This window comes from Musca vetustissima, unplaced genomic scaffold, assembly GCF_032173495.1.
Source record: "Musca vetustissima isolate MV318-11 ecotype Yass unplaced genomic scaffold, APGP_CSIRO_Mvet_v1 utg3152, whole genome shotgun sequence".
NCBI classification, from domain to species: domain Eukaryota; kingdom Metazoa; phylum Arthropoda; class Insecta; order Diptera; family Muscidae; genus Musca; species Musca vetustissima.
Window position 1 is genome coordinate 159,254 of NW_026880211.1, and position 24,953 is coordinate 184,206.

At 32.3% G+C, this 24,953-nt stretch overlaps 1 protein-coding gene across 3 annotated transcripts in view; it reads right to left on the reverse strand.

The window, feature by feature from the left end:
- LOC133325678 (transcription factor AP-2-epsilon) overlaps positions 1–24,953 on the reverse strand; it is a 92,481-nt gene that overhangs the window by 20,532 nt on the left and 46,996 nt on the right. For 2 of the 3 annotated variants that reach the window (XM_061534402.1, XM_061534400.1), the window contains exon 1: positions 11,457–11,530. The exons of the other annotated variant lie outside the window; for it this stretch is intronic. In XM_061534402.1, the coding sequence (XP_061390386.1) occupies positions 11,457–11,513 (57 nt within the window). In that variant the 5' untranslated portion in view covers positions 11,514–11,530. Of the gene's footprint in view, positions 1–11,456; positions 11,531–24,953 lie in introns of those variants that run through there. 3 annotated transcript variants of the gene reach the window in all.

Genomic DNA, 24,953 nt, shown 5'->3' on the forward strand with positions numbered 1-24,953 from the left:
TACACAAACACTAAAAATATTTTTAGCGTTACTGTTCCGGAGCACAACGAAAATCTTAGCGTACCTGCTGCGGTACACTAAAAAATCGTAGTGTACCGACAGCGGTACACTAAAAATCGTAGTGTACCGGCAGTGGTACACTAAAAATTGTAGTGTACCGACTGCAGTACATTAAAAATCGTTGTATTCCATTGGACGGAACACTAAAAATGTTAGTGGTAGGTAGGAACACTAAAAATCTTAGTGTTCCACTTGCCGGAACACTAAAAATCGTAGTGTTCCGGCAGTTGTACACCAAAAATCGTAGTGTTCCACTGGTCGGAACAATACAAATCGTAGCGTTCCACTTACTTGAACTGTACTGCTAGTGTACCATAGACGTTTTTTTTTTTTCTTTTGAGGTAAAATGAGATTAAAATAATAAAAAAAACTGAATATAAGTTTATTTGCAATTACAAAAGTGAAAATGTCCATTTGAAATAGGTATTTTGGTCAGTTTTTGTGACAAAATTATACAGCTTAGGATAAAATATTCATTAATTTTTTCCATAAAATGTTGTAAAATGTTAGTACGAAATTTTTTTCTTAAAACAATTATACCTGCATCCATCTATGATTCATACTTTTAGAAAATTTTAGCAAAAATATTCAAAATTTGGTGATTGTCACACAATCAACATAATTATTACCTGCTTATTCATTAAAAGAAATGTACAAATTACGCGGGTATGAAAAACACATTTTTATGATTTTGGGTTATTACAAAACCACATATTTTTAATGATTTTTGCACAGGTAGTCTTATGCAATACATTTTTCTGATCAGCGCAATCGATTATCAGCCAAAATGTAATCCAATGGAATTTTCAGTTGCGAGTTGGCATCAGATTGAATTTTCACTAGACGACCTTTTTTAGTTATAAAATATTTATTATTTTAAACAGTTGATGCGAATAAAATATTACTAATTTTTAATAAAATATAAACAAATACAAATTTAGAAAGTTTTCTATTTATTAAATCTATTGAAAAAAATATATATAAATTTTATTCATCCAAAAATAAAATATAATAAATATATCTTTTTGTGTTCCGACAAATGGAACACTACGATTTTAAGTGTTCCACCAAGTGGAACAATACGATTTTTAGTGTTCCGCCAAATGGAACACTACGATTTTTAGTGTTCCGGCCAGTGGAACACTACGATTTTTAGTGCTCCGGCAAGTGGAACACTATGATTTTTAGTGTTCCGACCGCGGTACACTACGATTTTTAGTGCTCCGACTGCGGTACACTACGAATTTCGTTGTGCTCCGGAACAGTAACACTAAAATAGTTTTTAATGTTTGTGTACCGGAACACTAACGCTAAAAATTTTTTAGTGTTTGTGTTCCTGGTACGGTACACTACGATAGTGTACCGTTTTTTTGCGAACACTGGTTTTGATCGCATTTTTCGACCGAATTCGCTGAAATTTGGTACTTTGTGTTCTTATTGGGTAGCAAATCTCCCTACCAAACATTATAAATAAAGGTCAATTTTTTCAGAAAGCCCCCATATAAGGGCACCCCCAATTTTCGGTATTTTAGGGGTTTTTGGGCTCGTTTTATAACTGAATTCGCTGAAATTTTGTATATTGGGTTCTTATTGGGTACCAAATTACTCCACTAAAAATTATAAATATAGGTCCAGTTTTTCTGGTAGTCCCCATATAACGGTACCCCAATATTTTTGGTATTTTGGGGGTTCTGATCGGACTTTTCGACCAAATTGACTGTAATTTAGTACGTCGAGTTCTTATTAGGTAGCACATCTCTCCACTATAAATTATAAATATTGGTCAATTTTTTCTGGTAGCCCCCAGGTTTTGAGGTTCTTGAACCAAATTCTATTTTCTGGTACAGGGTATTATGTTTTTGTGCATATGTTTGTAACATGCAAAAATAATCGAGATAGACCCATGGTTCCTTTTGAGAATATGCATAGAATCACTTTTTGAGTCGATTTAAGCACAGCACAGATTTGGCACAGCGTAGCAAATTAGGTCTACAATGATGTGTGTAAAGTTTCCTGAAAATCGGTTCAGATTTATATATAGCTCCCACATATACTTTCGTCAGATTTAATGTAAATGGTACACCAAAGTCCCTATATATCTTTCGATTTGCACGAAATTTGGCACAGCGTAACAAATTAGGTCTAGAATGATGTGTGTTAAGTTTCCTGAAATCGGTTCAGATTTAGATATAGCTTCTATATCTGACCAAATGAACAATTTGGTATCGATTGCAGAATGACGTGTTTATGGTTCCAATTTCATTTTACTGGTCCTTTAAAAATGCGACTTCTGTTAGGATTCATCTGTTGAATATACTCAAAGTGGTGAAGGGTATCATATAGTCGGCCCCGTCCGACTTTACTACTTTCCTTACTGGTTTAATAATAAAAATTCAAGAAAACTACATTCATGAGACGGACGGAAAGGAATCCTAGGCTTAAATCAGTTATAACCCCGTTCGCCGAATATTCCAAATATTTTATGTTATGTGTGGAAATCTGTCCATAAATTCCTGATACTCTTAAAATCGAGGAGATTATGTTAGCCTATATTGGAATCGGCCCCTTGGTGATACGCCTATGGAAAGATATTATACGGTCAACACAATTTCCATGATTTAGTCTTGGGCCGGGGATTTATGTCTTTCAATTTTCTTTAAGAAGGCAAGAAAATTGAAAGACACTACTCCATAGAAAAATAGATTGTAATTCACAATATAAACAGCATCACAAGGAGCCATGGGCTGCATGTGGGAAACTTAAAATTAATCGCGACCAAATCTTAAACTTTATTTTTCACTGACCTAAACCACCAATATTTTGGGTAATTGGTGGTTTAGGTCAGGTGGAATTATTTTGAATGTTTAATTCTATAAGACTTCGTTGGTCATCTCCTTGGAATATAATATATATATGTATATCCGTATGGTTTCTAAAATATAGGCAGTTCTAGTTTCAAGATATGCCAATTGGTTTAGTATTCTACTACATACATATGGACGTCAAATTGTTTTTCTCCTTCCTTTGCTTCCCGGAAACATATGGATAGTGCCAAATATATATAACCGTTTTATTGCAAAATTTATTTTAGCCCTCATACAGCGTTAGCTGATATACTATATATTTTGGAATAGCTACATATTATTTAATGAATTTTAAATGTCTGAAATTTCATATATTTTTATATCATTGCATATTGGTTCACTTTTAGGTATATATATAGGTTTTTGGAGTGCAAATTTCAAGTTTAGGAATTTAATCCTTTAGCAAGATCAGTTAGTTTTTGAAAAATATTGATTTACAGAAGTAAACAATAACTATCTGCGTCATCCTACTTTTCCAATAAATTTAATTTTGTATTTGCCTGGCTTCGCTACAGTCGAAAACAAAGTGAAAAATTGATACGTACCACAGTAAGACAATTAATAATTTCAGTACTCATCCTTAGTTATTGGGCATACGATTATACAGTAGCCAATCATTAAATTGGATTTCACTACGTGATTGTGGAAAAGTCCAATATATGGCAAAAGTAATGTTAACAAAATTGGCCAATGAAATCCAAACACGTTATGCCATGTACAGACGACCGTTGTTCACTCTCTCATTCGTTGTTCGACTCTTAATTACGAAGTAATTACTTAGTTCCCCATACAAAATTTTCTGACTTTGAATACCGAAGAAATTTGTCCAATCCCTAACAATTGAGAGTATTTATCGAAAATAAAATAATTTTGACAGCATGAAAATATTTATAAAATTGTTAGTAAAATTGAAAATAATGAATGAAAAACAAAAAATTGCCTAGTTTTTATATATATGAGAAGAATGTACATTTTGCTATCTACTTAGTGCAATATGTATTTCTATACCTTTAGTTCTAATTAGCGTACAAAACAAGAAACCAATGTGAAATAAGCCAAAAAAAAATCTCCAATTTTTTATATGTGACATTTGAATTGAAAATATGTATTTAAAATAACAATATATCTGTCTGCGTACTCCATATTTTGTAGCAATTTTTACAAAATGTTGTCTATTTATTTTTTTGTAATTATATTGTTTGAAGAAGAATCTCTTTTACTGTCACAAAAGAACTTACTGAGTAATTATTACCAGAGAAATACGAAGACATACCTAATATTTTCTGAAAAAATGGAAACCATGAACAAAAGTAAATAGATATGGGTTCATACTATAGTCAGGAGAAAGAGAACGGGTTAATTTATGTACATTTCGAAAAAGTTAATATTTATATATATATATATTTTTTAAGACAAATGCAATATTATATTTTTTGCATCCTTCGTTATAACCAGGATACAATTTTTGAAAACGCTCGTTATATGTGTTCAGAGTACAAATGCAGAGTAGTCAGAGTACAAATGCAAATCTTTTGCTCATTCGTACTATCCTGAATTCATAAAACTGAGTATACCCTAAGAACAACTCCTGCATACAACAACTGCGGTGCAGAGTAGCTATCATATAGTTATACCGTCGGACATTTGAACGTTCTTTGCTGGATTTAAATTTAAATGGTTACTATAAACTCTTCACTTTTTTCACTTCGAATATACTTACAAATATTTTTTTCCATTTCCTTCCTATAAGCGGTAACTTTTTTAATTTAAATGTCTAAGGAATAAAGGATTTGGAAGAAAAAACTAATCAACTAACACATACGCAGACGCAGACAAGATATGAATAACTTCCGATGAATTTAATTTCAGCACCCACTCGAAATGAAATTGATAGCAGACGAGCAGCGACGCTGAATTTGGCATGTATTGCGTAAGTGCTGGCCCTACAATATCTTTCCGTCAAATCAGTGCCAAAATCCAGATTTACACTACGCTTTAAATATTCAGATACAATATGGGGACGCCGTATGCAGATCATTTGTTTTTTGCTCTCCTACGAATAAGAATGAACATAAAATGTGTAAACTGCAATTTGCAGGACGTCATAGATGGATTTGTATAACATTCAAAACACTGAAGACCATTTCAGATGCCACACTAAAAGAAGGGCTTCCCCAATTGCCGCAGCAGCTATAAATTAAATGAGTCTGAAAAGACAGCTTAAAATTTAAATACAAAACAAAATCATAACAATAATGAAATGAAAATACCTTTGCAACGATAATCGATTTTTGTTTATGCTCTTTACACTTGATATCCTCACGTCCATCCGTTCATTGGATCGTGCATTTCAGTTCTGAGCTTCGTTGCTCTAAAGTGTTGTGTCTGTATGCCACAAGTACGACTGCATAGCATTTAATGAAGTAGTAAAGTCCATTCATAAACATGGACATCGCACATGGGCATTTTAGCTGGCCCTGTTCATGTGCCCACCTTTCTCTGTGAACTGTTAATGGAAATAGAGAGGCAAGCATCAACAAACCATAACAGAAATATTGCATCCGTTTTTGCCATGGTCTTCTTAATCAGTTATTGGTCTTTAGCATCGATGCACCAGCAAACGACCGGCACTAAGCAACCGACTTCCAGCACGTTTATGTCATGTTGGCACCAGTTTGAATGCCTTTGGAATGTAAGCATTTCCGAACAAAATTCATTCTTCCATTTCGCTATACCTATCATTCATAAAATTAGCTCTTTGCGAAGACATGAGTTTGGCACGAGCCAACAACTGTATACGCAAACAAATCGAAAAATTGTATTCTGTATTTATTTAATTAGTTTTCACTTTTTAGGCAAATAACTTCAATTTAATTCGAAAAGTTCCCCACATTACAATTTACTATAGAAAAATAATCAAAATGTATTATCGTGTTGCAACCTTAAACTAAACATCTTATCGAAAGCTTTGAATGAAAACAAATCCGTGAATTCATTAGGGACACTCGTACATTAACGATAGTCGTCAAAACCTAATACTGCAAGATCGTCCTGTTACGTTCAGTGAGATAAATGCATCTTTGGACATTTCTTTCATCATAACCCATTCCATATTGAATGCGCATCTGGCCGAGAAAATGGTTTCTTCTCGTTGTCACGTGTCAATTGGTTCAAAAAATGTTGATAAAATACGGTCGTCATGCTCCAAAAAAATACTCTTAAGTGTATTTTCACAGTTGACGACTCAATGATCTTTGCATATGAGCATATGAAAATAATCAATATTTACCCACTTTTTGCGATAACCACCATATAGCGTTAATTCCCAAATTTCGGTGAGTATAGACACGTTTTCAAACCGAATTGGTTGGAATTCGGGGTTCTAATTGGTTAGCACATCTTCCTACCAAAAATGATCAATATTGCTTGACTTTTTACGATGGCCATCATATGGCGGTACCCCCTAAATTTCAGCATTTGTGGGAGTTTCAGCACGTTTTCGAACCGAATTGCCGGTAATTTGGTATTTTGAATTCAGTTTGTGTAGCAAATCTCACTCCTACTAAAAATCACTATTTTAATCAATAAATAATTTTAAGACAGTCTACATGTATCGGAACATTGGATTTACACAAATTCTTGAAAAATATAAAAAAAAATAAAACCCTTACATTAATAGCGAGCTGCACCATGACTAATTTTTTGTTGGAAGGTTTGACACTCGATGACAACGAAATTTCAAAGAATTTTGGTGTTTTTATATATATTTTATATTGTACTAGCTGGCTTAGGTATGATCTTGTATGCAAATATTTTCGGACGTAGGTTTTTAATAGTTAAAAGAATTAGCAAATGATATTTCAAATGTTAACGTTTTTACATTGTCCCATGAAACGTATTCAACCGATTTGGTATCTCCAGTTCTAAATGTTTATTTTTTTGGAATTTGCAAGATGTTCTATTGTTGAAAGTGTTTTCGTTTCCATATGTTGTTCTATGACATACCCATTTTACGGATGATGTAAAATAACCAATCCCTCTAAACCCTACAAAGGTTCTAAAAAACATTTATTATTGAAATATTTTTAGTAACTACAACATTGGGGGAACATTGTTAAATCTTATCTTAAGAATTCTATAAAATTTGGTTACACACTGTATTGCTTAGCGAAAAGTTGTAAACAACAAATGCACGCATGTTCTGCTACCATATCTACGTCGTGAGCATGCGAATATTGATATTTGAGGTTGACACCTTCCATCATCATCATCGCACTCGGTATTATGTATGTACGTAGATGCTACATAAAACGTTTACTTCTCAATTGGCTCCATGATTTTAGTTCCCAGAGATGTTATGGAGCGGCGTAAAAATATTTCGGATTTATTCCATTAAGGTACATACATTTCCCACCCCCATTCAATTAGCCAAATTATAAGTTGTCCACGCAAATTTCTGAGAATTCTTATTCACCTTCTTGTACCAGTCGACTTAAAGAGATATTGCAAACAGCGGTAAAACGTAACATTGAAATATTGAACCAATAATAAACAGAAAGAAAATCAAAAACGTATAAAAACACAGCAGAAAAAGAACACAAGTGATCGCCCACAAAACTGATGAAGACAAAACGTAGCAAAAGCTTAGAAAAAGTCATCGAAATTTGTTGCGTGATGCGTTGCCAAAATATAATTTATGGGAATTAACCACATTCAGTCACAGACATACACACAGAGAGAGAATCTTAGACACATTTCAATGCGCCTTGCGTGTGGTGGCATTTTGTCTGCAAAAAGCCTAACACAAATTCGTCCATTTTTCGTTTTTATTCGACGTAAATCGTAGCACTAAAAATTCCCACCACAAGCCGCTAGTGGCACATCATCGTCGCAGAAAAAAAAACAATACAATTTACTTTGAGCCTAATTGCTGAAGACTCATTATTTTACATTCCCCCGTCAACATGGATTCGCATAAAAAACATAAGTCTAGTAACACCGAGAATTTACCAATTAGTTATTCAATAATCATGTGTGCGTGCAACTGATCGATTTGTGATCGTCAATCCCAAGTAAGTCCAATGAAATGTGCAAGTACGTCAAATATCACATCTTCTACATATGAAGCATAGAAGGTTAAAATGTATTTACCTTGTCAGGATAAAGTGTTCGAATTTCAAGAATTGTTCGGGAGTGAAGGTAAGCTCTATTTTATATCAATTGAATCATGATAATCCATTTAATATTAAAATAACATTACGCATTAAAGACTTTGTTGATCAATTTCAAATTAGAATTCCGATATAAAATATACTTTAATTCGATTTGTATACACTGTACCATGTTGGCATTAAATTTGCCAAATATTCGTAACCAATACCAATATTATGTATTCTCAATATGGACCATAATGTAGATGGTATAAAAATCTCGGAACATAACGGTATTTTTATATCATCCCTCTGTTACATTAGGGTAACCCCAACACTCATCACAGTCCGTTTTACGGTAGCTATATCATAATAATAATGTTTTCCTTTGGAAACAATCGAAATAACACCTGATTGGAAAAATCAATAAAGAACATATGAAAACGGAACGTAAATATATTAAATTTGCCATTCCTTGTTGGAATATATCGAAATATTCGAGGAATAATCAATTTTTTCGGTTTAACTGAGGATTTCAGAGTAAAGGTATGGACGATTTTACTTTTTATATATCCACAAAACATACAACTTAGGGTTATGACTTTTTGACTTTTTTCTCAAAAATAGTGGGAATGAACGAACTTTTGCCCAATTTTTACTAAAATATGGTTTACTCCACAGATAGGTTGGAAGATATGAAATTGATAACCCAGCTTTCCTCTCCAAAATAGAGTACTAATTTGTATAATTACCACAAAAAGCTACATAACTTATGAATAAAATTAAAAATTAATCATATAAATAAATGTACATTTTGATATTTTTATTTACAATTCAGTACCTTATTTTGAATCGTTAACATTTCGGTGTATGGGACACTAAAGCTTTTTATGATTTTCACTATTAAAGATATTTCGTGGGATAAAACCGTTAAGCCATTTTGTGTGGCTATAAAGCCTTTAGTTAATTGTATATTTGCTTACAATAACTCAAAAATATTTCAAAACTTCTTCTAAATTTTGATAAATAATCTTCAAATAATAAGATTTTGGTTAAAGTGTTTTTTAAAAACTCATCAAAATATTATTCCTGGATACGAGGTTGGAGTGTTAAAAAAACTCCGGAGATATATGAGCCGAGCCAACAATGAGCTGTACCATCTATTCTCGGACATCGACACAGAAAGAAGGGGAAGATCACGAATCCGATAGAAAGACCAAGTGGAAGACAACACTTCGGAGCATGGTCTTTCAAATTGGATAAGCTGCGCAAAAGACCGACGCCCCTGGAAATCTTGTTTAAGCTTGGCAAATGAAACATACGTTTTGTCACAAGCCAGAGGTTGCAAAAAAGTCATAACCCTAATATACACATCTCAATAAGCTAGCACGTTTGGTAGTAGAAGAATTTTAAAACTAGTTAAGGACAGAAATTTAAATTTTGAATTTTCTTGTAATTTCCCTCAACAACGAAAATTAACATACCGCTGTTGAGTATATGCCTATATGCATTTTACGAGAGTGAGTAAAATATTCACTACTCATTCTGCTAATAATCAAAATTAGCTGAAAAATAAATTTATAATATCCTGTGAAAGGATTCAAACTTTATCGTGTTCGAAGGTGTCACTTATTGACCCAACTTTCACACAAAAATAATACGTTTAACAAATTTAGATCTTATCCGCAGATGCAGCTTGTCGGTGCACTCCTTTTGTAACTCCCCAAAGGGTATAGTACTTTATAAATTGTAAACGTAGAGTGATTCCGAAAATGGTCCAACAAATTTCAAAAATAATTCAAAAGTTAACCGCATTACTTTATAGCATTATTTAAGACAAATTGGCTCATAACCATAAAACTAGGAACAATCAATAGTCCGAAATGGTGAGGTCAGAGGAAAAGGGCAATATACATTCATGGATATTTCATTACGTTACTAAAAATTAATATTTTTAAAAATTTATATTATAATTTTTAATATGTTTAGATATCAAATTTTAATTTTGAAATGAGTTAAAATTGGCTCACTCCGTAAATCTAGTGTTAAGGAACAAAGAATTACATTTTAGCTATTATATATTTCTACAACACTGTTTTAAACAGCTCACGCACGTTTCGTGTTTTGTTTTACTGTCAAACATTTTCAGTTCGGCCTATAATTTAATCATTAATCGTTTTAAAAAACAAATTGAATTTTGTTATCAAAATGCGTGCTCTGTTAAGAGCAACGACGAAGCTCTTTATTAACTCACTGCAGCAGAATTGCCGATTGTCGATCTAAAAAAAATCACAGATTGGTACGGTTTATGATCTGGTGGATTCTACTTCTTCAAAAATGCTGCAAATCGTAACGTAACTGTGGATGGTGAGAGCTATCGTGAGATGATATCCAACTTTTTCCCCAAAACGCAAGAACTTGATTTGGATGGCATGAGGTTTCAACAAGATAATGCCACATGTCAAAAAGCGCGCGTAACAATGGACCTATTATGATACGAGTTCGATGAACATTTCATTTCACGTTCAGAACCGGTCGACCGATTTAGACTATTTTTTGAGGAGCTATGTTAAAGCTCATGTCTATACATACAATTCCGCTTCAACATTGGATCATTTGGCCTAAGCGGATCACTTTTGCATTAAAAATTATTATTATTAAATTATGTGTTATATATAAAATTTGTGTGTGTCAGATAACCGTACTGCCGCGACCCGAACTTTTTAAAAAATAACCAGGAAAGAAAATATACATTATCTTAAAAATATTTTGCAGTGATTAAAACTACTGTCCAATAATCTTGTATGGTCCTCATTACAACAACATTCCAATTCTTAATTCTAGAATACCTAAGAGTTGAAGACATGATTTTATTTTTTTAACGTGAAATGCAGTTTTATAATTGTTTGTTATTAATTGCACGAGTGCATCTTCTAAACTTAATAACTAACACTGTTATTTATAATCGTTCGCTAATTAAAATTAATTAATTAATAAACTTAATTAAAACTTAAATTTGGTCAACAAAAGGATAGGATTTTGTTTATGCCTAACATTATACATATGGAAGAAAACCGGCGGCAGATGACATTATTCCATTTATGTGAATAGGTAATGTGAAATTTTACTGTTCAGCTATTTTGGGTTCGACTAAAAGTATAATTCTCCACAATGCAAAATAAATATTATATTTACAGACGATATGGATTACAATTTGTTTCGAACAGTAGCACAACAAATAATTAAAACTTTCCTAATTTTGTTTTGATCGTCACAATATGCACTTATTTTATTTAGTCGGTATTCGGTATTTTTTGGTTTCAGACTGGGTGGGAATAGTGTCGATTTAATTACATTGCACAAATACGCTTGTTCCACTTACCATCATAAATTTTTGATCCTCGAATTGATGATCATTGCTTCTGTGTAGGATATGCATTGGTATTGTTGTGTGGCACTTTTCTATTTTGGATTATGTCTAGGTATTACAAAATAATAGCAGCAACTATACCAGTGTATTATATTTATATGGTATTAATAATTGTATGTTGGTGTATATGAATATGATTGTATGTATATTTGTATCTACGGATGCAAAATATCACAACGACACATTCTTCTTATTTCTGCTCACAGTGTATACAGTTTTTGCTGGAATCACTAAGAATATGCGTTATTACTGTCTGGAGTTGTCGTTCGAAATTGAGAGGAGCTGGTTAAACAGGTACGCTTTTTCGCTTATCTAAAATTGTTGTTGTTTCTACTATATTTTTGTATTTTACATTGATTGTGACGGAAATCGAAAATATGTTTAAGGCAACTGCGTGTGGGACGTTGATGGGACCGTTTGAATGCAAATTGAAATTACATGTAGAACGTATACATGCCAAAATTTTAGGGCTTGTGTTATTCTATTCGTTTGTTACTCTAAATCCTTTTCAAGGTTAATTGAAACCGAGTGTGAACCAATATTTTTTTGTTTTTGTTAATACTTTATGTTGGCTTTATTTCCTTCGGCATATTTCGGAGGAGTACACGGATTTGTTTGTTTTGGTTTCGTGACAAGTGTCGCAAGCGTATTCTTTGCTTATGCCAAGAGGGCAGTCTTTAAGAATGATTTTGGTTGATTGTTTTATTTCGGTTGCTGTTATGTACCGTATGATTTTATTTCACTGATTCAAAAACACAACAGACATGAAAGATGCGATAGCGATGATGATACGAGCCGAGACCGAAATGCCCTTGCGCAGCCACAGACGGTAGTTTTCGACTGAAGCACAGTTTTCTGGTTGGACGCTAAAACCTCCAGGGTATGTAAGCGAACGCAGTTTGAAATGTTTGCTGACTGCCGAACACTCACACTCTCGCAGATAGCGACCGAAAAAGACTTACACTAACGTACGAACCGGTGCATTTGGGCAGGGAAAAATCAATGAACAAGGCTACACACACACACACACTCACAATGTAAATACCTTCTTGGGGTTTAAAGCGGTGGTAGTTTTTATATCTAATAAGGATGAGAGAAAACATACGCACATCTCCTTGCAGTGTTTAATATTTGAGAGAGGGAGAGAATTTGAGATAAAATTTCCAAGAGAGAAAAATATGCTTACATTTTATTTTCTCTTAAATCAAATGCTTAAATAAAACATTTAAATTGTATATACATGCAATATATATTTGTTTGGTCATTCCGTTACTAATTCACCGTAATAATAGTTTAAAATCAGAGCATATAATACACTTCTGAGTACGTTATTATTTAACTGACAATTGTAAAAAAGAAAAGACACAAACCACTACAATACAAAAAATTTGAAGAGACTATAAAATATTTTGTCACTTTTAGATTCCAAATATATTATTTAATGATTCTTTTTATTAACACTGTAACACATTTCCCAACTTGAAAATCTTGAACCGTCAAACCGTAAAAATCTAAAAGCTCATGATGGTAGAAGAAAAAACTTTGCTTCGTTTTGAATTATGAGCTAATATTTAAGATCTACATATTTTGCTTTGAGATGAAATCGAAAAAACAACAATGTTAACTCAAAATGGCACAACTGTCAAAAAAACATTTTCGAAGTTTTTTTTTTAATTTTTGCACTGGGTTTAGAACTTGCTATTAATTCGACCAAAAATATATGACAGTATAGACTTTGTGAGACTATAACCATGTGAAAAGTTGGGTTTGGCTTTTTTATTCAAAACTCAGCCAGGTGTTTTCTTCTACCATCATATTTCAGTTTTTGGTGGTTCCGATTGGTTCAAGATTTTAGTGCTGCACAGAGTAATTTCTTATTCCAAATACCAGTGAAATCAAAATTATGTTCGAATATAAAAAAAATTCGAAATAAAAACACAAAAGAATATTTTACGATATGTGCGGAAAGACCAATAAAATTAAAACGATAGTACAATATTCTTCAAAACAAAGTTAAAAAAAAACTTTTATTTATATCAAATTATCTGGGATAATTCTCTCAATTTCAAGTTAAAACTTTTAATAAATAAGTTAATGCAGAACCTACAAGAATCAATTTCTTTAATTTTTCTCTTCGGGAACATAAACTCTTCGTCTGTTCCCATACTGGAAGAAATCATACTGTTGTTTACTACGAGAACAATTTTTCCTTTATGATATCGAAAAAATTGTAAAAACAAGTAGAAAAAAATTACAATTCACCCTTAATACTTTTATGTAACATTTTAAGAATACTATCAGTCGTAAAAAAAGTTGAGACTTTTCTGCAGTGTTCAGTTCAGTTTTTAGTTCTGCAGTATCTACTTTTATAGTCATTAAATTAATATTTAATTACTATTTGACTATGCCTATTTTTTACTTTTTTCCTACTTCACTTATCTAATTTGAAAATAAATATTAAATAATTCGAAATATTAAATCGGCAAAAACATATCGCTGGGTGAACATGCAAAGGCAATAAATCCATATTTTACAATTTTACAGTTGAGACATAAACCAGCCAGCGACATGTAATAAATTGGACCTAGCGAGATAATTGTAGATTTTTTTATTAAATCTATGTATTTTTACTTATTGAACATGTCTGTATCATAATCTCAATTTCTAAAAAAAGTGGACTTATTGCCTTTTCACGCTAAGCCAGCGATATGCAAAGTTAATTCAACAAAATATGTATGTATAATATAATATCTCAATAGATCAATGGGGAATATCCGTGTACTTTGACAATATAAATCGGTTTTCCCCTTTTAGCAAGCACAAAATAAAAGTCTTCAATGTTTAACTTGTTTGTTATCTAAATATGAATGTGGCTTAATAGCTCTCTTGAATTTGTATTTTACTCTCGGTGCACATCACTGCAATAGATGAACATAGTCAGGGACTACTGTTAAGATCTCTTACTTTGTCCATATATAAGAGAGCATGTCCATCTCTCTTAAAAACTCACGATTAGGCCGAGTAATCGTGTTTCTGTCATTGGCATGCTTTGGCATTGTTACTCGTTTAATCTTGTTGTTTACGTATGTATGTGTAATGTACATGTGTTAGTCATGAAGTAGTGTGGTGTTGTAGATACCGGACTCTCTCGCAGCCATTTATATTTTTATTCACAAGCCACACCTCCCTTGCTCATTACATACCGAGGGGTTGTACCAAATGGAGAACTATGCCGGCATGTGAAAGGCACACACAAAGTCGTTCGTTCTTCGTTTGTTTGTGCTACCGATCTATTTAAACTGCACAAGAATCACCCCGACAACATGACATCCAAGGCATGCCCTTAAGGAAGGAGGCGCTCGCTACTGGCTACAATTCAGGCAATCGCACAATATGACACCGTGGCTGGATGTTTTGTGTTTTACATAAGCACTGGATTTTTTCATAGATTCGCAGTCACACATACATGTACAGATATATACAGCATGGATGGACGCGTACCATCATTTTTGCATCTTGAATCATGAGACGTGGTACTTTGCCATGTTTTAATCCTAAGTAAATATTAAACTCATACTCATTCATTTCAGCAAATAAAGATTCATACGTATAATGAAAGCAATGCATACTTATCTACTCTGATATGTATGTACATGAATATGAATTCATTCTACCCTCATTTTCGGATATCCAACTAAGGGACGTTAAATAATTAATATAGATTGTTCTCGGCATGCAGTTCTCCCTGAAGAAATTTAATGGGACTTTATACTGTAAACATTTAACAGATATATTGTGTTTTATTAAAAAATATAAGGCTCGTACCTAAATTCAATCAATATTACCCAAATACGCATTGCGTATCAAAATATAAACATATACAGTGCGTACTTTGGATTTTTTGAACATAGAATTCCGGTCACGGAAAAATTTGTGTCTGTATAAAAGTAAACATTTTTCGATCAATTAAAAAAATATTTTCATCGATGTTTGCCGTTATAATTTACACACATGTAAATAAGGTCCTTGCGTATATAGGTAATACGGACATTCAACCAACTCTATAACGGTGAGAAGGTGGGTATTTTAGTAAGCAACTCTTTAAATTAGGTTCGACCCCCACATTCAAATATTTTCGAAGAACCCAGAATATATTGATGTAGGGTTTTAAATTTTGACCATAATATTATTTGTAAGTAAATCAATGGTCATCCAGCTAAATAAGGGGTTTTCAAAACTAGTAATAATTCAAGTTACATCGTAAAAAAGGAATAATTGGCATGTCTATTTTAAAAGATTTGTAATTATATTAAAATTAAAACTAATTTAATATTATTATGAAGTATTTGTTTTTCTGATATTTTTCGATTTTGCATTTAGAAACCAAAAAATCGTGGTTTTCTGTATTTAGTTAAATTGGCATTATTACCGAGGGGAACATAAAGTTAGAAGTACAGCTCATTGAAGTGTCTACGACATGTGGAGTAAAATTACCCTTTGTATGAAATGTATGCCCGCATATTTTAGTGTTACCAAAACTTTATTCGTATTTTTGTTTTTAAATTTAGCTTTATAAATTTGAATATTTTTTTCATGAACATTTATGTATACCAATGCGTATTTATCAGGCATGTCACAGATTCCGATCGAAATGGTTTAAATTTCATGTTTCCATTTCCATTGGTTGTTTTACCTTCTCCAGATTGCGATCGATTCGATGAATTCGAAACTTTTTCTTATTTTAAATATTCATTAATTTTCTTAAAAATGCAAACGTGATTTTGAGTATTTCTTTATTTCATTTTTCTATTTTTGTTTAGTATATTATTCGTAATTGTAAGGCTCGTATCTCATCTTTATAGGGTTTGTTGAACGTCCGCATTACTCAAATACGCAAGGACCCTTTTTATTGTGTGTCAATTGAAAAAGGCGAAAATGGATGAAAACATTTCCTTATTTACATTTTTCATTTATTTTAAACAAAAAATCCAAAATACGCGTTGTCAACGTTGAAAGTTTGCAACTTTATATTTTTATATGCAATGTGTATTTTGGTAAAATGCATGCATTTAACTTTTGAGGTGAATAAGATCATACACATGAATTTAAAGTTTTATTTTTTTTAATTATTAATTTTGGTTTGAAGAAAAAAGTGTTTTCACGAAAGAAATTTGTGGCAATACTTTGGTAAAAGGTGCATTTATTAATGATTCAGTATTATCAATTGTATAAATTTTCATTGATCTTGTAATTTTAATGGATCAAACATTAAATTTTAACAATCTTGTTATATTTATGGTAAATAAAGCCTATGGCGACTTTGGATTTATAAAACGGTGGGAATTCTCGAATCCATATATAACTAAACAACTATTAGCAATATATTCCGATAAAATCGAATCCATGCAGAAACAATTTCTACTTTTTGCAGTGGAAAAGTAGTTTTGTGTACCCATCTTACACTAGCAGGTTAACATTAATTATATTGCCTACATTAAAAGGTAGACGTATTATGTTTAACAAAATGATGGTAGGGGAGACTGGGGCACCTTCGGCACTTTTTTTTAGAGCTCTATATCTCAGTACCTACTCAACATATATAACTACTTTATGGCTGATTATTGTCCTCGGACACTTAATTATAAAAAATAGTACCAAAAAGATGTAAAAAAATAGTATTAGTTAAAAAATTTTACAGTTTAGTAAAAAAAGTAAAATTCGCCGAATGTGCCCCAACCCGGGGTAGCTTCGGCATTTGATGGGGCACATTCGGCACCATAGTCATAGCCGGGTAATTGTCATCGCTATCAGTCTGGTTGAAATTCTGATCCTCTAAAGGCTCTATTTGGTTTTAATACGCCACACAATGTTTGAATTATAGGACTTTATTTTCTAGCGGCGGACGTTTACATCTCAAGGTCGCACACACCATCAGAAATAGGGGGTTTCTATCGCATTTTCGTCAATACAAGCACGTTTGATCTTATATATGCAATTTCAGACCATATTAAAGGATTAGTTTTAAAGACAAACTCAAAAACATTTTAAGGAAATAATATTGCACAATCTGTATATGGCCGAATGTGCCCCACGAATGTACCCCGAATGTACTTTTTATAGTTTTTTTTTAATTTTTTTCGATCAGTTTAGTAAAAACATTATATTTTTAAATATTTTTATAATAATACACATCGTAGTTAACCACTTTCTAATAATATTGTCTTAAAAATTTAAAAAGTTTTATACACGAAATACTTACGAAATGGAATTGAAATATTACAGAAACATCTATACAAATACAAAACCCCATGTATCTAAATAAGCTTATTAGCTAGAAATTTCAAACTTTGTGTCAGTTATTTATTTCGATATTCGATACCTATGTATCGAAACTAGTGATGTACGGTGAGAGCTTCATATCGAAAACGCGATTGCCGAAGGTGCCCCGATGCCGAAGGTGCCCCAGTCTCCCCTACTAAAAATAATAAAAACTGAATAGATCGAATCAAATTTGGTGTACCTCCCACACAATGAGTCTTGAAAATTTTATTTTTCTTGCATATAAAATCGTTTATATTCAGTCAATATCGATTAATATTAACAGTTTACTTTTAATTTCGACGAAGACAGTAATAAGTGTTGAAATTTAGCTGTTGATCATTCTTTCTGAATACCAACCATACCTAAGGATTGTATTTTTATTAATAACAACATATTTGATACATTTTAGTCACTACATATGTTACTAATTTGTCTGATTATCAGAATATACATCATGAATATATAAAATATTGTCATCCCAAATGTAGTTCTTTCCATGTTATAATTTCGGGCATTTTATTCTGATTGTAATATAAAATACTGAATACAATCCTTATTTGACTCGGATCTACCAAGTTATCAGGTTACTCCTAATTATTTTGTGGCATGACTCGATAGCATATCCAACTACGTTAACTATATTTTTTCTGTATGAACATTCCGCAAAGCTAGTGCTTGTGCGTCCTCTAAATTTAGATAATAATTTTCTAAAGAAGTCCCAAATTATTCGTTAAATAAGAACACTCTTTAAATTTACCAAGTCTAACTCAGATGCTGCCATGTAAAAGCAATATTTTAATTGAGAACGGCTGGACCGATTTGACTCAAAATTTCTTTCAGTTGTCGGTAATTACGGTGGGAAGGTTTTTATGAAAGAACATTTTGAGAAAAATCCGCGAAAATCTTGCAAAAATTATTTTTAAGAAACTGCTGGACCGATTTGTCTTAAAGTTTCTGTTAGTAGTCTGTAATTGAAGTGGAAAGGCTTTAACGTAGGAACATTTTGAGAAAACTTTTTAAATAAGAAACCGAGAAGAGAGAGTAAGATTAATCACTATCATTATTTGCTCACGTTTTCCATAAAATCAAGATTTATTTAGTTTGAAAATATAAGTTATGTTATGTGAAGCAATTTGCATGGTGAAAATGTGAAAATGTTCTCAAATAAAACACAGTAAGACATGGTAAAGTAAAGAATAAGCAGTTCCATTATGTGGAGCCTATACCAAAAAATATACCGGCAATTATGAGGGAAGTTTCTTAAATGGAAATACTTTCCACTTTACTTAAAATCGGATAAGCATGCTCAAAAACGCACAATAATGGAACAAATTGTTTTGAACTTATAAATACAACACATATTCCATGTGATATCTGGGCCACTGACCGAAACTTGATCGGAATATTTTTGAGAAAATTGCCAATACATAGACATATGTTTTTATGTTTTACTAAAAACGAAAAGTCTATCAAAATATTTAATATAGTCCAATGATGTTAGTAATTCGCTATATACGATTACAAATACGCCAACAAAATACGAAGGAATTATTGAACATGTTCTTATATTTATTTATACATTTATATTGGAATCCTACATGGCACTATAGGTAATTTGCCCTGTTTTTGAGGCAAAAATTAATAACAGCGGTGTTAAACGACTTTTTGACTTTTTAAATGATTTATATGTACAAGAAAGAGAAAACGCATATTTCCACAGTAGAAACCGGATATAACGGACAACGGTTATAAGCAACTACACATATAACGAACAAAGCTGATTCTTTCTGAGATGTTTTCATTAGTTTTCTTACACACAACAAACGATTGAAAACCCCGCGATTAGATTTTTGAAGGAAAATTATTACAATGTTGCATGTTTTTGCAGAATGCATTAATAACGATTAATTCAGTTCCCATTTATACTCTTTAAATTTGTTAATATGTAAAAGTGCGATAAAACCATGCTTATTACAGGCGAACACAATTATGGTAAACACTGGATATAATGACCAACATCTTTTTCATAAGTCCATTTTTTATTTTTAATCAATGCTGAAAACAAGTAAATTTTTGATGGTTTTCATTCTAAGGGGAACTCAAGCCCGCCATTTCCTCTTCTCCACTTTTTAGATTTTTTCTCATAATCTTTCCTTCGACAACATATTTCAGGTTTAAGAGTCACGTTATTTATTTTGTAATCAAAATTCGTGTGTATTCGTTTTTTCGCGGAAAAGTTCTTCCTATCTTCCTATGTCATTCGGTGCATCTTGACAAATGCATGCAAAATAACCTAATTTCCTATTTTAATTTGACGTATTTTCGTCCATATTGTGGTTATTGCCAACTTTACTTGCGGGGACGTTGTAAACAACAATATGTTTCCTTACTTTTATTTCTTTCATCAAAGCAAATATTGAAAATATTATTGTTTTTATTCTGAAGTTCCTTACAAAAAACTGATATATCTTGAAAAACGCAAAAAATCGCAATTTGAGACCTATTGGAATCAATTTAGAAGGATTAGCTACGATTTCCACCGCTTTTAAGACACTTTTTGACATGTTTTCTTTTTATTGCCACCAAAAAAGATATTATTTTCCAAAATTGAAAAATTGACTTTTTGCCTAAAAAACTGTCCAAATTACCTATAGTGCATGGAGGTAATTCCGCATTAAATGCTGTTTGTGTCTAACTTATATGTGCCTTTATGGTTCCTCAAATATATTTTTTAAAGATGTGAAAAATGTTTGCATGATGTATTGACTTGACCGATTTCACTCACGTTTTCCTTCGGGTGTTTGTAATTGCATTGGGAAGGTTTTTACGAAGAACATGTTGAGAAATACATCAAAAAGTCGGGAAATTGGAATAATCGAACGTTGTGTTTGTTTATAACTCAAGAATGTCTACACCGATTTTGACCATTCAAAGGTCTTATAAATCGTATGTGGTCAGAATAGGAAAATATGTAAACTAATTTTGAGATTCCGCCAAAACAAATATATTAAGTAATACTTACAATTCCCCAATGTTTGTATCGAGCTTTAATGGTTTAATAAATTGTTGTTTTTTAAGAGGTAAGGTTTTTTGACTTAGTTAGATCAAAACTTCTAATTTCATAAAATATGTGTATGTTTTAGTACTAATAATGCAAAAATAAACATCGACGAAAATAATGGTAATGATAGCATTATTAGTATTCCCGTCAGATATTTGAAGTTTTGTCTTATTCTCTTCAAAGCCCAAGCTGTTGGATAAGAAATCTCATTTTCATATTTGTCAAAAAAGTGTATTATTTTTTCAACAATGCTTCATTTTTGGCCGACAACTTGAAGTTTAGATGTGGACCTATGTAACCTTAAACAACAACTAAATCAAGTGTTAAATTGAAATCAAGTTGTTAAACAATGTGAGGATATAACAAATCCGATTACAAAATTTCACGATTTAGAGTTAAGAGTAAAACTGACATTTACAATTTAAAGAATGTATACGGCGTCAACATTGGCCAACTTTTTCCCCTTAACTGTCAATAACTATAAATCGAATATATAGCAAACATGTACAAATCTATAACGGCATTAACAATTTGTTTAAAAATGAAATATACCTATAACTGAGCGGAAACCACTAAATTTCTATGCCAAATCTAAAATTTTTCGAGTTATATACTGATTTCAATATAAAAATAAAAAGGACACTTGGACATGAACAAAATGATATTGTAATTAAGAGTCCTTAAAGAAGGGACAAATAAGATAATGTAAAAAATGTAATGTAAAAAAACACATTTGGTGGAATAAGTTCTAACAAATTATAAACTGTCATGTGCTTGGGCCTGTATTGTGGTACCAACTAATACTTTTTATTGGTATAAACTTAGTGGCAAACGTTTTTTTACCAACCTTATATTGATGCAATATTTATAAGGCAAAAAAACGTTTGCAGGGTCAGCTAGTAGGTTATAAATTTTATTTTGAATTTCAACACCTTAAGGGGACCCCCCCCCATTCTCGTAGTCAACAATTTTTATGCTTTAATTCGAATCTACACTAATTCAAGAATGTCCCTACAAAATTTCAAGTGAAAATCTCAAGAACTCTTGAAGATATAGCCGATTTATTGTGACACGATCAAGTGACGGCTAAAGGGCTTCTCAAACTTTAAACGCGTTTTTCTCTTTTGCGAATGGCGGGCATGATAACTCAAAAACTAATAACCCAATCGATTCCAAATTTTTACACGTTTCTCTGTGAGTGTATAGCTATCGTATGAACTAGGATAAAGCCAATCGGTGAAGATCTTCCTTATTTTTTAACCTGGTTTTTGGTCAAAAATCGGCGATTTTCCAAAAATATTTTTTCAAAGGTTCGCCATTTTGTTAATTTTAGACCGAAGTCAATAATCCTAGTTCATACGAGAGCCAGACATGTACTCTTTCTAACACCGTTGGAATTTTCAGATTCCGATGTTCCAGTGAGGAGTTATCATGCCCGCCATCAAAAATGAGGACTTTTTTTAATTACAAACCAGTAAGGAAAGTAGTAAAGTCGGACGGGGCCGACTATATGATACCCTTCACCACTATGGGTATATTAAACAGGACTATTAACATGAAATTGGATGAAATAAAATATGTGATATTTATCTAAATGTGAATCTACCTAGTTTTATCCATAAAGTATGTAAATCGACTTCAAACAAACATAAATAGGTTATCCGTTGGGCTATGTCTGTACTTCTACAAAACGCAACTACGTAATTCTATGCTCAATTTTGTAAGTTGTGCAAAATTTCATGTCAATTTGACTAACTGATGAGTTTGATGCCCAATTTGCTTGAAATCGGGCGAAAATATATGTGGAAGCTCTACCCAAATATTAAGCGATTTCAAACAAACTTGTCACAGGTTACCCAAATATTAAGCGATTTCAAACAAACTTGTCACAGGTTAGGTTATACTAATTTCAGAACGTTTTGTTCCTATCAGCCTATTGGTTCCTTGGTGCGTCAATCAATCTAAAATCAATCTATAATAGAACGGAGCTATATCTAAATCTGGGCCGATTTTCACGAAACAAGGCAGACATCACTCAAGGCTCAATTCAGTACGTTATGCCAAATTTCGTGCAAATCGAAGGATATATAGGGACTTTGGTGCACCATTTACATGAAATCGGACGAAACTATATATGGGAGCTATATCTAAATCTTGACCTATTTTCACGAAACTTGGCAGCCATCATCCTAGACCTAAATGATTAGGCTGTACCAAATTTCGTGCAAATCGAAAGATATATAGGGACTTTGGGGCACCATTTACATGAAATCGGACGAAACTATATATGGGAGCTATATCTAAATCAGGACCGATTTTCATGAAACTTGGCAGACATCATTCTAGGCTCAATTAAGTACGTTATGCCAAAATTCGTGAAATTCGAAGGTTAATAGGTACTTTGTGCACCATTTTCATGAAATCGGACGAAACTATATATGGGAGCTATATCTTTATCTGGACCGATTTTCTCGAAACTGGGCAGACATCATTCTAGGCTGAATTCAGTACGTTATGCCAAGTTGCGTGCAAATCAAAAGATATGTGGGGACTTTGGGCCACCATTTACATGAAATCGGACGAAACTATATATGGGAGCTATATCTAAATCTGGACCGATTTTTACGAAACTTGGCAGACATCATTCTAGACCTAAATGATTAGGCTGTACCAAATTTCGTGCAAATCGAAAGATATATAGGGACCGTTTACATTAAATCGGTTAAATATATATATGGGAGCTATATCTAAATCTGAACCGATTTTTCCCAATTTCAATAGGGTTCGTCCTTGGGCCAAATAAGTGACCTATGCTAAATTTCATCCAATTCGGATTATAAATGCGACCTGTACTTTGTTTACAATTTTACATCGACAGACAGACGGACGGACGGACGGACATGCATAAATCGACTCAGAAAGTGATTCTATGCATATTCTCAAAAGGAACCATGTGTCTATTTCGTTTCCTTTTGCCTGTTACAAACATATGCACAAAGACATAATACCCTGTACCACAGTGTGGTGAAGGGTATAAAAACAACAACAAAACAATAACAAAATTTGTTTGTAAATTATTTTTCTTCTCTTTTAAATATTCAAATATATATGCGCTAAGTTACAAACCTCAACAAGCATTGGTATTGATTTACCAGCCCTTTGAAAATCTTGAAAAATTAAAATCGAGAATGGGAGGGGTTCCCTTAAGTCAAAAGAGTGAGTTTTGGCAAGACTCATTGCAATTAAATAACAAATATAAAATTAATATAAGCAAAATTTCTTAAATTTTAATGAAAATTTTTGTTATAAAACATTTTCAAGAATGGATATATGTAAGATATTTGAAATTCATAGTGCTTGTTTTAATTTTAATTGTTGGCGATGGGTGTCGAAAGTATTGAAATGCAGTTCACTAAGGTGTAATGCAGTGTCTACGTCTATATTTATGTACAATAATATATATCAGAGCTACATCTAAATCTGAACCGATTTTACCAATAGGGTTCGTCTTTGGTCCAAATAAATGAGCTGTACAAAATTCCATCCAAATCGGATCATAAATGGGACCTGTACGTTATTTACAATTTATCGTCAACAGACGGACGGATAAATCGAAACAGAAAGTGATTCTATGCTTAATAAACACAAATATGTTATAATTATAAATTCACCTTTTAATAAATAGACAAATCTTTTTTATTTTCTGTAGCCTGTATAATGCGAGTATATTTTGCTACTTTCGTCTGATGGTCATTATAGGATACTAGTCCATGCAACTAAATTCATTTTGGAAATACACAGATATGGAACAAAACTCAAATTCATACATTTGAGTGCTGAAATGAAAACTTAACAGACATACATTTTGATTGAAACATTCCTGATATCCAGGGGCATATTTAACAATCACGAATTACCGCAAGGCAATGTTAGGCAGAATACTTGAGGAACAGTGTGCCAGGATTCATTTCAAACAATATTGTACTTCGGTAAGCATAGCCAGGTAATACACGTGTACTATTCACATCCATGGTATATTCAATTACAGTGTAGTTGTAACCGAATAG